Here is a 14,419-nt window from a genome sequence, read left to right as displayed (position 1 = left end):
AGACACGTTAGAAAGAAGAGCTGACCCCCTTCCCGCTCATGGGGCTTTAACGCGCGCTCCAGCCGCGCTCCCTGCGCGCCAGCGCAGCCGGTGCCGGCGCTGGGATCGGCGGAACGGTTACAAGCCCTTGGATGCACCAAGCCGTGCCTGGATGTGAGGGCTGATCCGTTTCCCACGCATACACACGGTTTAAACGAAAAAGCAAAGACTCGTAAACACCCCGCCGCCTCCTAAATTCAAGCTAAAGCCCGTAGACAGATTTTGGTTTAGTGACCAACTCCCCGCAGCGCAGCGCCTGGGCGGGAACCCCCGGCAGGGACCGGCAAGTGCCGGGGACAGAGAAGGACCGGCTCAGCCCGAAAACCCCGGGGGAGTGCTAGGGAAAAGGAACAACCCCGGGGCCGAGGAGGGGGCTAGGCGGGGAAGCACTCGGGGCGGGAGTCAAGGGCCCCGTGGGGTGCAGCCATCCCCCCCCGGCTGCCGCGGGTGCGGGCAGGGGTGCGCGGTGCCCCCGCAGCCCCCGCTGGCCGCCTGCTCTCCTGCTTTGCGAGGCGGAATCACGCGGGCAACGGGGCAACGGGGCCCTGCTCCCCGCAAAACTAACTCATTACTATAAATTAAATAATGGCGGGGCGGGGGGGGGGGGGGGGGCACGGCTGTTCATGAGTTAAATATAAGTCTCTGACTGTCCTGAACAAAGCGACCGTCCCCTTGGGAAGGGTGACGTCTCCCCAGTAACGTGATTGCTTCTTCGGAAGCAGAAACGTGTAAACGCTATAAAACGCGGCGGCGCGGCGGGCAGCTCAGAGCGTGCGGCGAGACGGAGCTCTCCTCTGCCGCCTCCTCCTCCGCCGCCCCAGCAGCCGCGCAGCGGGGCAGGGCGCAGGCCCCCAGCAGCGTAGCCCTCCGCTCCGCTCCGCGCCCGCCCAGCCAGCCTCACCGACGGACTCGCGGCTCCGTGAGTAACTTTCCCTCCGCCGCAGCGGCAGCTTCCCAGCGGATGGGGGAGATGTCCCCGTCCCCGTCCCGTCCCGTTCCGTCCCCCCGTGCCCCCCTTCTCTCCTCCCGGACCCGCAGGGAAGGCGCCCCAGCCGTCGGGTCGCGGAGAGCGGGTCTGACCGCCCAGGGCAGCCGGGGAGGGACCCTTCCTTTTTATTGCTTAGCGACTTATAAAAAATACATCTATTTCTAAGCCCCGGACGCCTCTGCCCCCCCGCATCGGGCCGGGGCTGCCAGCTCTCCCTGCCCGCCGGCAGCTCCCCCGCCGCGGCCACCCCGCTGCCGGCGGTGTGTCCCTGGGCCGGGGCGGTTGCTCGGCCGGCCGAGGGTGGGCGCGGGCGGGTCGGTGGGTGACGGCTCCGCTCTTCCCTCCGCAGGTGGCGGCCATGGAGCACCGCGGCGCCTCCCCGCTCCTCCTCGCCCTCGCGCTCCTCAGCGCCCTCTGCTGGCGGGCGCGGGCGCTGCCCCCGCGGGGCGCCGCCTTCGCCGCCGTCCCGCGGTAAGGGCCGCTCCGCGCCGCGCCCCGCTCCCCTCCGCGCCCCTCCGCGCCCCGCTCCGCCGGCCCACGGGGAGGTCGAGGCGGCTGCGAGGAGCGCCCGTCTCCCACCCACCGTGCTCATCCAGCGAGCGCGCAGCGCGGCGCTCCCGGCGGCGGTGCTTGCTCGGGAACCCGCGGGTGCGCATCTCCGCGCCGAGGCTTCGCTCCAGGCGCCGAGCCGGCCCTTTCTCAGCCCCCCGCGACGCGCAGGCACCTTCCGAGGCAGCAGCAGCAGCAGCCGCGGCGGCGGCAGTGTCGCCCCGAGAGCCGTAGCGGGGATCACGGCGTGTGGAGGGGCTCTGCCTGAACCTGCGCCCCGGGCCCTGACGCGTGTCCGTCACAGCGGGCTCGGCCTTCCCTGTGGGAATGCTCCCACAGCGTCACCTCCGAGGCGAGGCTGGGTGGACGCGTCTTCTAAAAAGCAGAGGCATACACAGGCAAAATCCCACACACTGAACATTCCTGAATCCTGAATGAGGGGAAGTGTCCCCCTGGGCTGATGGGTAGTTTCTGTACTGCCGCATGCTTTGAGTGTTGTCGTTGGTATTAATCGTCTAACAAAATTAAACCGGATGGCAGAAAGGTACGGTTTACATTTAGGTGAGAGGAACGCAAAGTGTAAAAAGACCAACGAAAAATGGTATAGCAAAACAGCTTAGTGACTGATTTTTCAAAAGGTGTGACTTGGCTTGGTCTATTTTACTCAACAAGTTTACTTTTTACACCAGACAGAAGTCTTACATGCCTCAGATATGTAAGTAGTACTAATAGCGATAATGACTGTAAAATTACAGGAACAATAGCCTATCCTTGTTTTAGTATGTGACTTGTGCTCATAGTCACATACAGGGGTTTACTATAACAATGGGAGCCTGTTGTCTGCCACAGAACATCAGAGCAGCTAGCAGAAACGCCTGATGCCAAACTACCGCTATGCAGTCAGATTGCTCTTGATAAAATATGGCACAGCATAAGAAACAACAGTTCACGAAATGTGAAGTAACTGTAAATTGGTTTATAGAAAGCAATTGCCTTGATAAGTTTTAAAAGATTAAATATGAACCTTTTTTTAACTTGCAGCTAGCAAACTAATTTAAACACAAGAGAATAAAAGCACGCAGAGACAGATGACTGCACTTCATATTTAGTTTGAAGTTCTTGAGGGTGTATTTACCTTCTTTAGAGAAGGCCTAAGAACTGTTCATACTGCCTTTCAATGCACATTTTAAGTCTTGGTTAGAAGGTAAGTAATTCACAGGAACTCTTTTCACTTTGCATGGGTGGAGGCTGGTAATTCCATCCATCGTTTATATAAAATGTGGTTGTTATGAAAAGCTTCATGGTTGTCACTTGAGCTGTAATTGCCATACATTATGCACTGGAATAAACTGTGTGCAATGAAAACATGTATCTAGAAAATATGCATTAGAGAGAAGGATCTGTAATGTAGATTATCACTGAGCATAGATTATACCTGAAAGTGATTTTTGTTTTATCCTGACTACTTTAACATGCCCTACAGATTAAAGTAGGTAGACGTGCATTTTGACACAGATCAGAATGTAAGCTGCAGTGAAGTGTTGCATGTCCTCAGCTAACTGTACTTCATATGATTTCCTTCTTCAACAGATTGGGAAACAGAATGCCATTTGGTGGAGCCAGTGAATCTGACCATGCCCATGGGTCATTAAAGACTGAATCAGACATTTTGCAGAACACGCTACCTGAAAATGAGAAATTTTATTTTGATCTGTCCAGAATTATTGATAGGTGAGTTTCTTTATTATACAAATGATAATTGAATTGGATCAGCTGAAAAACATTGGTCACATTTTCAAACTGAGAAATAGGAAAGGAAGAATCAATTACAAAAAAGAACCCACATGGCCTCTGGTAGCAGTAGGAATGTCTGCAGAAATGTTGATCGCACTTCCATTCTGGCATGACAAATTCGTGCACTGCCCAGGGAGGGCTAAAATGTATATTGTGAAAATCTGGAAGTTTTCTTAAGATATTAGCTTAATTTAATGTGTACAATAAATAACTTGAGGAAAGCATTATGTTTACAAAATGAACGCTATCAAAATGGTATGAACCCAGGTTGTATTGTAGAGTTTATTTATTGTCCATTTCAGAAATGCAAGGCATGCTGATGGAATTTTCACCAGTGTCTACAGCCATCTTTTGGCTAAACTTGCTGTGAAGAGATATCTGCATTCGCTTATTAGAAAACGAGTTAGGTGAGGTGACACTTACATTAGGTAGAGTTTTTTCCTAGCTGGCTTCATTGGCAAATTTTTACTCTTCTGTACCTAAGTTCTCATTTTTGCAATTCAGAGATAAAGAAAGAGAAACTGATACAATGATGGGGGAGCTGAAAATCATGTGTAACAACCTAGTGGTATTTGTTACTCAACGAATACGTTACTACTTATTCCTGATACAGCTGTGAGGGGTAGAGCAACAGACACTGCATATAGCACTGATAATAAGTACTGGCAATATTATAATGATTATCATGCCAAATTGCCTTTTTTTTTTTTTTCTTTTCTCTGTTAGTGTTTTTACTAGCTTGGTGGATGAATGGCAAAAGTAAATACAAAATGATTGATTACTCAGTACTTACATAACAACAGGGGAATGGTCTATGAAATTAAGAAACAATTGGTTTACAGTGAAAACAAAAATAAATTATTTTTTCCTACTGTCGAACATATTGTCAGATGTTTGGGAGATCTGTATTCTAGACAGATTCGAAAAAGACAAGACATCTGGATGCAACTTCCAGATCAGGACGTTCATAAACTAATGGTTGCAGGATGCTGGGAAGGATCATTGTATACTTCCCTTGTCTTCATATCCCTAAGCAGCAGCTACTGGGTGCTCTTGAGAACACAACAGTAGAATACTTTGGTCTGACCCAATATGCCAGTTCCTTTGAGTGCCTACTTCATACACTCAAAAGCTGAGTGAAAATTACGTCCTGCATTTATGTTGATGCTGCCTTTGTTCCAGAACATGTAGTGCCAGTTTCTTATATGCTATAAACTAACATAGATCATTTAAAGCCGAACACACTGAGGCTTCCCAAGATCATGCATGACAAATAGGTCTCCAAGTTTGGGTTTCACAAGGTGTGTTTTGTTTCTTGACACCTCCTTAAAACAAACATTTGTAGCTATGTATGTGATGATACACTCTTACTTTCCCCAGAGGCAGGCTCCATCCTCAGAGTTCAATAGGAACAGTGATCAGGTCCTTTAAGAGCTTACTGTGACTTAAACAAGTCTGCACCTTGGCATCACACTAAAATATATTTACGCAAATAATAGAAATCAGAATAAAGTCAGTTTATTAAAAAGAGTAACCTGGGCTATGAGAACAGACAGAAGGAAATCGTGAAATCCACACTCAGCCATCTGATCCTGCAGAATTTCTGGGAAAGTGACTCCAGAAAGAAAGCAGTGGAAGGTGTGCCCAAAAGGACTGAATACCAATCCTTAGAATATGGTTCTTGTTACTAAAATACATTGTTAGCAATTGAAGACTTCTGTTCAGCAGAAGAAAGATCCAAAGTCACAGTTGGAAATGAAAGCAGAAATGAAAATTTGATTTTATTTAGCTAATCAACATTGTAAAGTTTGTTTCACTCATTTAATGGTATCTTCTTTTAAACAGATATTGTCTATTAATTTTTTCCTTGTAATTGTTGTACTGCTAGCTCCCAGGACAGTCCTGTCAAACGCCACTCTGACGCTGTCTTCACTGACAACTACAGCCGCTTTCGAAAGCAAATGGCTGTGAAGAAATACTTAAACTCGGTTTTAACTGGAAAAAGAAGGTACTACAAGAAAGCAAATATATATTGTTTCCATACTTGTATGGTATTAAGACAGAAAGATTTATACCCATGTATGTATACAGAGAGGAAAACCAAAATGCAATGAACATTAATGACTTTATAACGTAGTTTATAACATGGGTTTCAGATACAGACAGCATTTTCTTCCAGACTATATCAGACACTACAATCAGATTAGAATAAGAGAATAAAGAGGAGACAGCATCTGGCAATTTTAAAAAGCTTCTGACAGATTCTTAATGTGGTTTTATTTATAAAAAAGCTTCTTATGGAAAAATCCACAGAGCTATGGAAAACGAAAAACAATTTTATAAAGAAAACGCACTATTTATGGAAAACTTGCCTTTAAGCAAATGCATAAAATGAAAATATAGAAATCCCAGAAAGACTATATGTCCTAGCGGGTATAGGTGATAAGTGCCAAATATGTTTTTGTAGAGCTATATTCTGCTTGTATATTCACTCATTTAGACATCCGTTTTTAAATATCAAGTCTCTTCACCCATAAACATACTATTTCATGTGATTTATAACACTTTGGTATAAATCTAACAAAATGTGCAATAGCTACAGTTAGAAGAAGGCTTTGCTTGCTTGTTTGCTTTTTATTCTGAGAGCAATAAAACTTGTTTCCTGTCCATAACAGCCAGGAAGAGCTAAACCCTGCTAAACTTCGAGATGAAGCAGAACTTCTTGAACCTTCCTTGTCAGAAAACTATGATTCTGTAGATGAGCTGCTGAGCCACCTCCCACTGGTATGCCCAGATTTTCTTTCCTCTTTCTATCTGTTGCTTGACTTGACCCATAAAATGAGATTAATCATACATGAAGCGTGGCCTATCAGAAAACCAGAATCATCTAGAAAAGAGCCATGTTCCATGGAATGCTGCATGTTTCTATAGGGATCGTGTCTGAATATAACAATAATTTTAATAACAACAATAATTAAGTTATCCCATGATTGCTGTTATTGAAATTTCCTAATTAAATGGCACTGTTAATAATGCACCTAACTCACTTGGGTGTTTCAGCTTGTGTGCACTGCAGAATAAAACCAGAATTGAATCATTTTAAAACAATAAAGATTATTATTTCTTCATTGAACAAATTCAAAGATATTTCTTTTCATTAAAAAAAAAAAAAAAAAAAGCTCCACATCTTGTTTACCATCTATTTCATTAGAAGGGAGTTGCCACTAAGAGGACTAAGAGGATCAACAACATGAAACCCAAGCATTAAGAAAGCACTTGACTCCCATCTAAGGTGTGCTGCAGAGAGATCGTCTGACATGCAAATACTGCAGTTACTGTTTTCCATTTAGCTAATGCTATTTTTCTGAAATCATTCACAGATATGTTTATTTGGTTTACTGAAATGTAAACCCTTCTACATCACAGGACTTGCAGGGACATAAAATTGAAAGGGTAAGGTAGAAGTGAATCAGGCTTGGTATTCTCAAAAGTGTATTATGAAACTGATGATAGGATGGTTTTTGGCATTCAGCTGTGTCTCAGCTACGAGTAAGAAAGAAGGCTACTCTTGAAGATAACAGGGTGGAGGGAGGAGATGACATTTTTCAAAACGGTTGTTTTCTTCCAAGACTGAAAGAAAACGTTCTTTTCCTTTCCACAAATGTGGCCATTTCTCTTAAGTTCCCAAAGATTAGAAAGGACATAAAAGATTATTGCAAATATGTCTGCTCCTGGATTTTGCACCTTCTAAAACTTCTGGTATTTACTAAGTGGGAGAGAGTAGTGGTTCAGCGGGTTGCATCTTCCTGGAATTATTTCCAGTCCTTTGCTTTTTTTATGGACTGTACTGATGATCCAGATTTCCCAGTAGGTGAATTGCTTACTCAGTGTTGGCTATTACTGGTCATGTTACTGCAGTGCCTGGTTGCTGATGTAGCATGTATCAAGCAACCTGAATTAATGTATCCATTTCAAGGATATGGTTGTTTCCAAAGTGAGCTGTTCTGCACTGTAGGCTAATGTGAAGTAATGTTTTTGCCTAATCCTTCAACCTTTCTTCCTCAGCCTACAGCCTTGTCTGCTGGCTGTAATGCCTACCATGCCCCTGTGAATAGCTCCATCTCATGCTTGTCAGTCCCAAAGAGCAGCAATTGTTTTATATTGTTACCTCTTGTCTGCTGCCTGCTTTTATAGACCGGATGATGCAACCGCTTACGCAAATGACTTCTAAAACATATTTCTCCCTTGCTTTTCAGGACCTCTGAAAGACACCTGGCAAAGTCTATGACAAGAACAAGCTATTTTTGAGTTCCACATAGTATTTCAAAGAGATGACTTTAGTCATCAAACCAGAACAAATATGTTGTGAAGTGAAAGTTGTGATATATTTGTTTCTTATGTAATAAAAGTTGATATTTACATTGTAAATATTACTCTAGAGTTCTCTACTGAAAGCTGTACATATGGATGCCAGTTTAACTCATGAGAAGTCTGTGAGTCCATATGCTGTAAATCCTTTACTTCAATAAATTCATTTGAAAATGAGTGTGCAGCTGAAAAGAGCCCATCACTACTTAACTGGCTTATTTTAGGTGTGGTACAACTTCAGATAAGCCTGTATGATAATAGGGATGCATTTCCAGATAGCTTCATAAACAAGTGTAAAAATGTGAGTAAAAGAATGTGCAGTATGTAAAACTGCATTACAAACATCTCTGAAGGTTACTGGCAGGAAAAAGGGAATGCTTTTCTAGCTGCTTACCAAGCAGCTAGAGAAAATGAAAAAGCATTAAAGATTATTTGACCTCTGACAGCATCTTTCCTTCCTGTTCACATTTTTAATATTTCACAATATACAAATTATACTAAGACTAGAAATGTATCCTTTATTTTCAGTTGTGTTTCAGATGCTCTGGAGCTGACAAAGCACAAAAAAATGCTATCCCTTGATTTGTTTGATGCCTAAACTCACTTCAGTTTATTCTACCTTCAGCTGTCTGTAGCTTTGATGATGAAATTATTCCTTATATATAAAACAGATCTGAAGACACTTTACTATTTTTTCAGAATGAATGTAATTTACAGAATATGTAGACAATAAATAATTTTATTATCATGGCAAGTTATTACTGGTTTGAATCAGTGTTACAGGAACCTGGAACAGTAGAGGTCCCAGTAAGTGCTGTCTCTACTATAGTAATAGAGGAAGGTATGTTTTAACTGAGGTATACTGTTATATTAGAAAGAGAAGCAAGTAAGCCTCCAGTCCCCATTTCTTTATATCATTGTAGCTTAGCATGGAACTGGAAATTTGCAGCTGATTCATTGGTGCTGTGAATCAGAATCTGTTTGTAATTTATTAAAATTGTAGATTTAACCAATTGGATAATTTTCTAAAGAATTATTTACTGTTGTAAGAAATGATAGTTCCATTGCAGTAAGGAAAATGTGCAGTACTGCATGCACAACATGTGAAATGCATATTCATGCATGATACCAGCCATAACACTCCCATGACTCCCCTCCCACCTCCTAGAAAGAGATGAAATTTGAAGTAGAAAAAGTTATCAGACCTACTTACAAGTTCAATTTGGAATTTCAAGTATATTTATATATCATACATATGCACACATAGACAGTGATAAAACTGATTTACAAGTTTCACTTACAAGTTTACTGTTCTCATTTAGAAGGAAGTTTCAAATATAAAATTTGAGATTTATGGAGACTAGTTCTCATAAATATGTAGCCGCCTGATTTGGAATTTTTTTGAGTATTGACAACCACATGTCAAAAGAAAATGAGCCTGCACAGATCAGATGCTATTATTGCTACTTCTATCTAGCCTTGACAGAATTTATTTTAGCCTAAGCCAATGAATTGTTCACAAAAGTTAGACATAATTTTGAAGTATTTTGAAAAGTGGTCAACTCTCAGTTCTTATCTTATTCTGAAAATTTGAGTGCAAAAGTGGTTTTGGAAATACTTGAAGGGTGCTATCAGAGTGATGTTATAGTACTTAACTGGAAAATTTCTTCAGTGTAGTTTGACCTTTGTTAGGATTTCTGTGATAAGTAATGTTTTAAAAAAAGTGGAAAAAAAATTAACCAGAAGCAAAGCCACATATGATCTTCATACAAAGAACTTTTTGTTTAAATATACATAATATTCATTCCCTCAATTTAAAGTAACAGAAATTGGAGTGATCAAACTTTTGACTGCACAATTCCAGAAATCTTTTTTTTTTTCTAAATTTGTCTTTTTAAAATTTATTTCCAGTTTCCCAGTAAGATATCTGATGGAAGAGCTTGTCCTCCATGTCTAATGTTTGATCTCCCCAATATTTTGTTCTCCATAGAAAACTGCAGAACCTTAGAACATGTATCTTCTCTGTTACAGTGGAGATAGAGTGGGTTACAGAAGGAAGGGATACTTATTAGGAAATCATATATAGTATATATTATAAAATACAAAATTAATACCCTCATTATAATAACTAAAATAATACTGTGTTAGATTTCTCAGAGGGCCAGCAAATAGAGACAGTCTAAAAAGCATGCAAAACTTTATGTACATTTTAAGAGAACCTAACACTGAAAGGAGAGAGATACTAACCTCCAGAATAATATACCTGATTTGGTATTTGTGTTAAAGGATGGCTTTTAATTTCTCACAGCAACTTTTGACATTCCATAGGAGATATAAGGCCCAATTAATACATTGAGATTCCTTAATTGTGGCAGATGTACCATAACCACTTGCTCAACTCCATGAGCAAGTGGTTATGGTAAGGTCAAATGATAACATTGAAGAGAAAACTGAAACATTTCACTAAATGAGACAGATTTTCAATTCGTCAATGAGTCTTGACACGTCATCAATCTTACAACCCATCTGCAAAGTGTTGTAAGAGTGGAATTAAAGTATTGTGTTAATTATGAGAATGAAAGGGGCAGCTTCAAAGAGAGTGTCAAGAGGACTGCTAGGAGGAAAACAAATACCCGGCTGATTTAGAAGAGCATCACTGGCAGAGAGAATGCAGCCACTCAGGAGGAAATAATAAAACTGAGAAGGGTTATTGAGGTATATGTTAAAGAAACACCTCACTATGTTTCTCTACAATTTCACTTCTAACACAGGGTAAGAATACTTGTGATTGTAGATGGTAGCACTCGTTGTTTTTTTGTTTTATTGAATGGGATTTTCAGACATACCCCATGGAGCTGTTAAAGAAGGGACAGAATCACTTTTAAGTGTGTCTTTACCAGTACTGGAAGGGGATATTTTCTGCTCCTGAATGCACAGAGAGGATTTGCATGCTTGTGCGCATCTGTACAATCATCACCCACTCAAGTGCAGCCCTCAGGATTGTGTGTAAGATCGTGAGAATTACAAAAATTGACAAAACATTTTAAAATTACAGCTGGTAAAAATACATTAAAATGAATAAAACCCTAACAGCTCCTCTGATATTTTAAGTGGATTTGAGTGACTATATGTTCCACCTGAAAGTCTGTTTAAAAATATTAAAATGGGTAACTTGGATCCAAAAGATAAGTATAACTTCACGTATAGGAATAGTGAATTGTCTCCAAAGACAGACCTTTTGGGAAGAGATGTATGTATACAGGAACAATTTATTTGCTTGCAGGACTTTAGGGAAGGTAGATAGAAAAGGTTGTCCATTGCCTCTTGTGATAGTACCTATGTTTTCCACTACTTCTTTTATTTTTCCTTATTTTCTCTCTCCCTCCTCCACTTACCACAAGCTTCCCCACTCTTTGATAATACTCTCACCTCTTGTTTGCAAGGCTAGTATATGAATATGTACCTAAGTTTTTGAGAGGAACAACTATGGCAGACCTTAAATTTATGGTGCAGGAATCTAATAACTGCCAGCCTTGGTTATTGGAGATGAGTATTGCAGAGAACCTGGCACAACCGTATTTGCAGGAGCAACCTGTTCTTCTCACAAACAGCTCCTGACTTCCCACTGGAGATTTACCATTTGGTTTGTGACTGGTGCAAAAGGATGACCTTTCCTTGGATACATCAAGCAAAATGTGTGGCCTCCTGGGTCTTGTGCTGCCTTGGGCAACTACAATATTTTCAGCTTTTCTCCTTTCTGCTTTGGAACAATCATCACAGACAAAATGCTTGCCAGGCTGACAAGCTGGTTTAGGATTGGAGGTAGGAAACTAGACACCGGTCTTTTAAATAAGTCTTTAAAAAAGCTTGAAGAATAATTTGATGTGTCTTCTGCTTCCGGAATAAACAAACAGGAAAAGTTTTGCTTCAGTTTTATATACAGATACATGCAGGCCACTTAGCAGGGAGGGAAAAAAACCATCTTTCCCTTGTGAGGATAGTATGTTCAAAAACTTTATTGATCAACATTTATAAATAATATTTGATTATTCAAAGATTAATTGGAAAGTGACATAAATTATAATGGTACAGTGAAAAAAATAATTCTCATATAAATATCAAAATTTTAGTGGTGAGAATAATATTTTCAATAGAGCATGTTTTTGGGAAAGAATGGTGATTGTTTCATTAATTAGGGGGAAAAAAAGAGAAAAAATATCTTGCTCTTCCCCACTGAGTTAATTATTTGATATTAGATAGAGGCGTGCATAGGATAATATGCTTAAAAGAGTATATGTGAGATTGGTGCATTAGATCTATTTTCTGGATATTTTCTGGAACTGGCCTCGATGTTTAAAGCCCTATTTCACTTTTCAATGGGACCACAGCATCTAAGAGCCCAAGTTATTTCTAAACATGGGTTATGAATGCTTTTAATATGTTGTTCCTATTACCCTAATAGTTGTCAAGTCAGAATTTGCTTTTATCCAACACATATCCTCTTTCTGGCATGGGGGGAAAACAGAAGAGAGGCTAAAAACAGTCACTGTCTCCTACTGTTAGATGAGATGGATCAGTGAAGACCTTTCTACTTAGGAAATGTGCACAAAGCAGCAGTTTTTGCCAGTAGCATATGAAATAGCCAGGCTATTGACTGGGCAGGACAAAGACAGAATGATCTCTAGTTTTGCTTGTAAAATTACCTGATAGTGTTGCCACCTGGCTAAATGGTAGGAGGCATCGAGGTCTTGCACATCACTTTTTTGGTAGAGAAGAAATAATTCATATGGAGCCTGCGTGGCTCCTAGTTTTTTGCTTATTTTATATACTATTGAACTGCTTTTTACTGGAAATGGTCACAAATATGTTTGACAGATGCCTTATCACCATTTATTGCTATTCTAACACAGCTCTTCATCTTTGTCTTTCAGACAATCCCTCTTCCCATAATCACAGCCAGAACATCTGCACACTGTTTTAAGCAAGCAATTTTGCCTCTTATTAGAGAGTATAGAAAGCAAAGTGCTGTATTCTAGGAAGACTCTTCATGACAAAGCAAGGGGTATATAATTTATGCAGAAAGACTGAATCTTGGTTAAAAAATAAGAACAGTTTGAAAAATTCTAAGTTTGGTGCCAATGGTTTCAGTCCCGCCTGGTGATTCCTTCCAGAGCAATGCATTGTGGTTGGCGTTACAAAGTTGGTGCCGGAGCTCTGGTGTTGTGAAGTATGTAGTAAGAAAGAAGAAACTGGTAAATGTTGAGGTAGAGCAGGTGAAGACTGTGCCTTCAAAAAAGTAGCTGGTGTTAAACCTAGTTTATATATGGCTTTTTGTTCCCTCTAGATTTCAGACTCTTGCCTTGAGAAGAAACAAAGAGTCATCTCTTGCTGTCAGAGGACCTCACATCATGCAATTCTGTTCATTAACTTAACAAAATCCATCGGGAGCACAGCTGAGTTGTTTGTCCCCTAATTCTGCTGCTGCACGGCAGCTGTACTCATTTGGAATCTTTTTTTAACTGGCAGGCTAAGTATTTGACAGACACCTTGCCAACCATTTGTTACGATCCTAATGTCCTCATTGTAAGAGTACCATTACTCTTCTCAGGGACTTGTATTCCTAGATAAATTTATAGACTTCACTTCCCTCCCAGCCTTTGCTTTGCTAGGCTAAAGAAAAAAAGTCTGTCTGTGTCATCTTGTAAATGACTCTCTGTGAGACTGTGCTGGAGCCACATGCCCCGTGGGGTCATGTTCCAGAGTGAGTTTCACACCTAAATTACAGTTTACTAGATGGAGCTTCACATTCGAAATTACTAAATTACTCTGAATGTCTCTTCTTTATTGCAGTCATTTTGGAAAAGTGGCTAGTGATTTTGAGGCCCTCTATTCTGAGGGCCTTGGAAGGGCTGATTTTTCAGTCCAGATAATTTTTTTGCTGCTTCTCAACATTTTTGAATTTCCAAAAGCTGAGGATGCAGAATCACCAAGCACTAGAGATACAATACCTTTTTTGAGGTAGGTGGAGGGGGTGCCACTCAAACCATTGTAAAATACGTATAAGGAAAACTGGATTCTTAAGCAGGCAGATGCCTGAGTTGTCGAGTAGTTTTACCTAGATCTCTGAATGCATCCTTTTATATAGCTAGAGGGTATTTTTTAAACCAACCTCTTAATCCTGCAATTGAGGGAGATAACAAATGAACCCCTCATGCTGCCCTTCGATCATCTGCGATACTGGGCATGTGATGTGTGATGGCAGCAGCACCCCTGGCCCTCTCCTGTCATTTGCCAGCCTAAGGAAGGGGAAACGGAGGTCAGTTCACAGCAAAACCCTAGCAGGTTATTGAGATTAGGATAAAGACACCTCTATGCCTTTTGACTTGCTCTGTGAGTAATGAGTGGTATATGTTACACACTGGCCTGTCACCAACATTAATTCTTCAACAGGAAGAAGGAAGAGAGCCATGCAAGAACTCATTTGTGTATTTATGTCATGTATATTAAAATATTATGCTAAAGTGTAGTGCCAGTATTGATGAGGGACTGAGGGTCTCTTTTCATTCATAGCTAAAGGATTACGGCAGGGATTACCTTCTGGATCATTAGTCTACTGCTGTGCAGGAATAAAGAAATCCAGCTGAGTGGACTACTTGGGTCATCGCTCTTTGATTTATGATT

General features: G+C 41.3%; 1 protein-coding gene across 2 annotated transcripts; it reads left to right on the top strand.

Annotated features, from left to right (window-relative positions):
* The first annotated feature begins 799 nt into the window (after positions 1–799).
* On the top strand, positions 800–8,211 carry VIP (vasoactive intestinal peptide). Of its 2 annotated transcripts, XM_074924617.1 has the most exons (7): positions 800–958; positions 1,377–1,498; positions 3,167–3,307; positions 3,673–3,777; positions 5,259–5,378; positions 6,046–6,154; positions 7,627–8,211. In XM_074924617.1, exons 2-7 carry the CDS (start codon positions 1,386–1,388, stop codon positions 7,633–7,635), a joined length of 597 nt encoding a protein of 198 aa, XP_074780718.1. In that variant the 5' UTR covers positions 800–958; positions 1,377–1,385; the 3' UTR covers positions 7,636–8,211. The 2 variants fall into 2 exon arrangements, with proteins under 2 accessions (XP_074780718.1, XP_074780725.1); XM_074924624.1 differs by lacking the exon at positions 3,673–3,777 and having other exon boundaries at positions 7,627–8,198.
* Positions 8,212–14,419: the final 6,208 nt, after the last annotated feature.

The sequence above is a fragment of the Athene noctua genome, chromosome 1 (assembly GCF_965140245.1).
Source record: "Athene noctua chromosome 1, bAthNoc1.hap1.1, whole genome shotgun sequence".
NCBI lineage: Eukaryota > Metazoa > Chordata > Aves > Strigiformes > Strigidae > Athene > Athene noctua.
The sequence above is the reverse complement of the archived record's forward strand: the minus strand, read 5'-3'. Positions and strand labels throughout refer to the sequence as shown.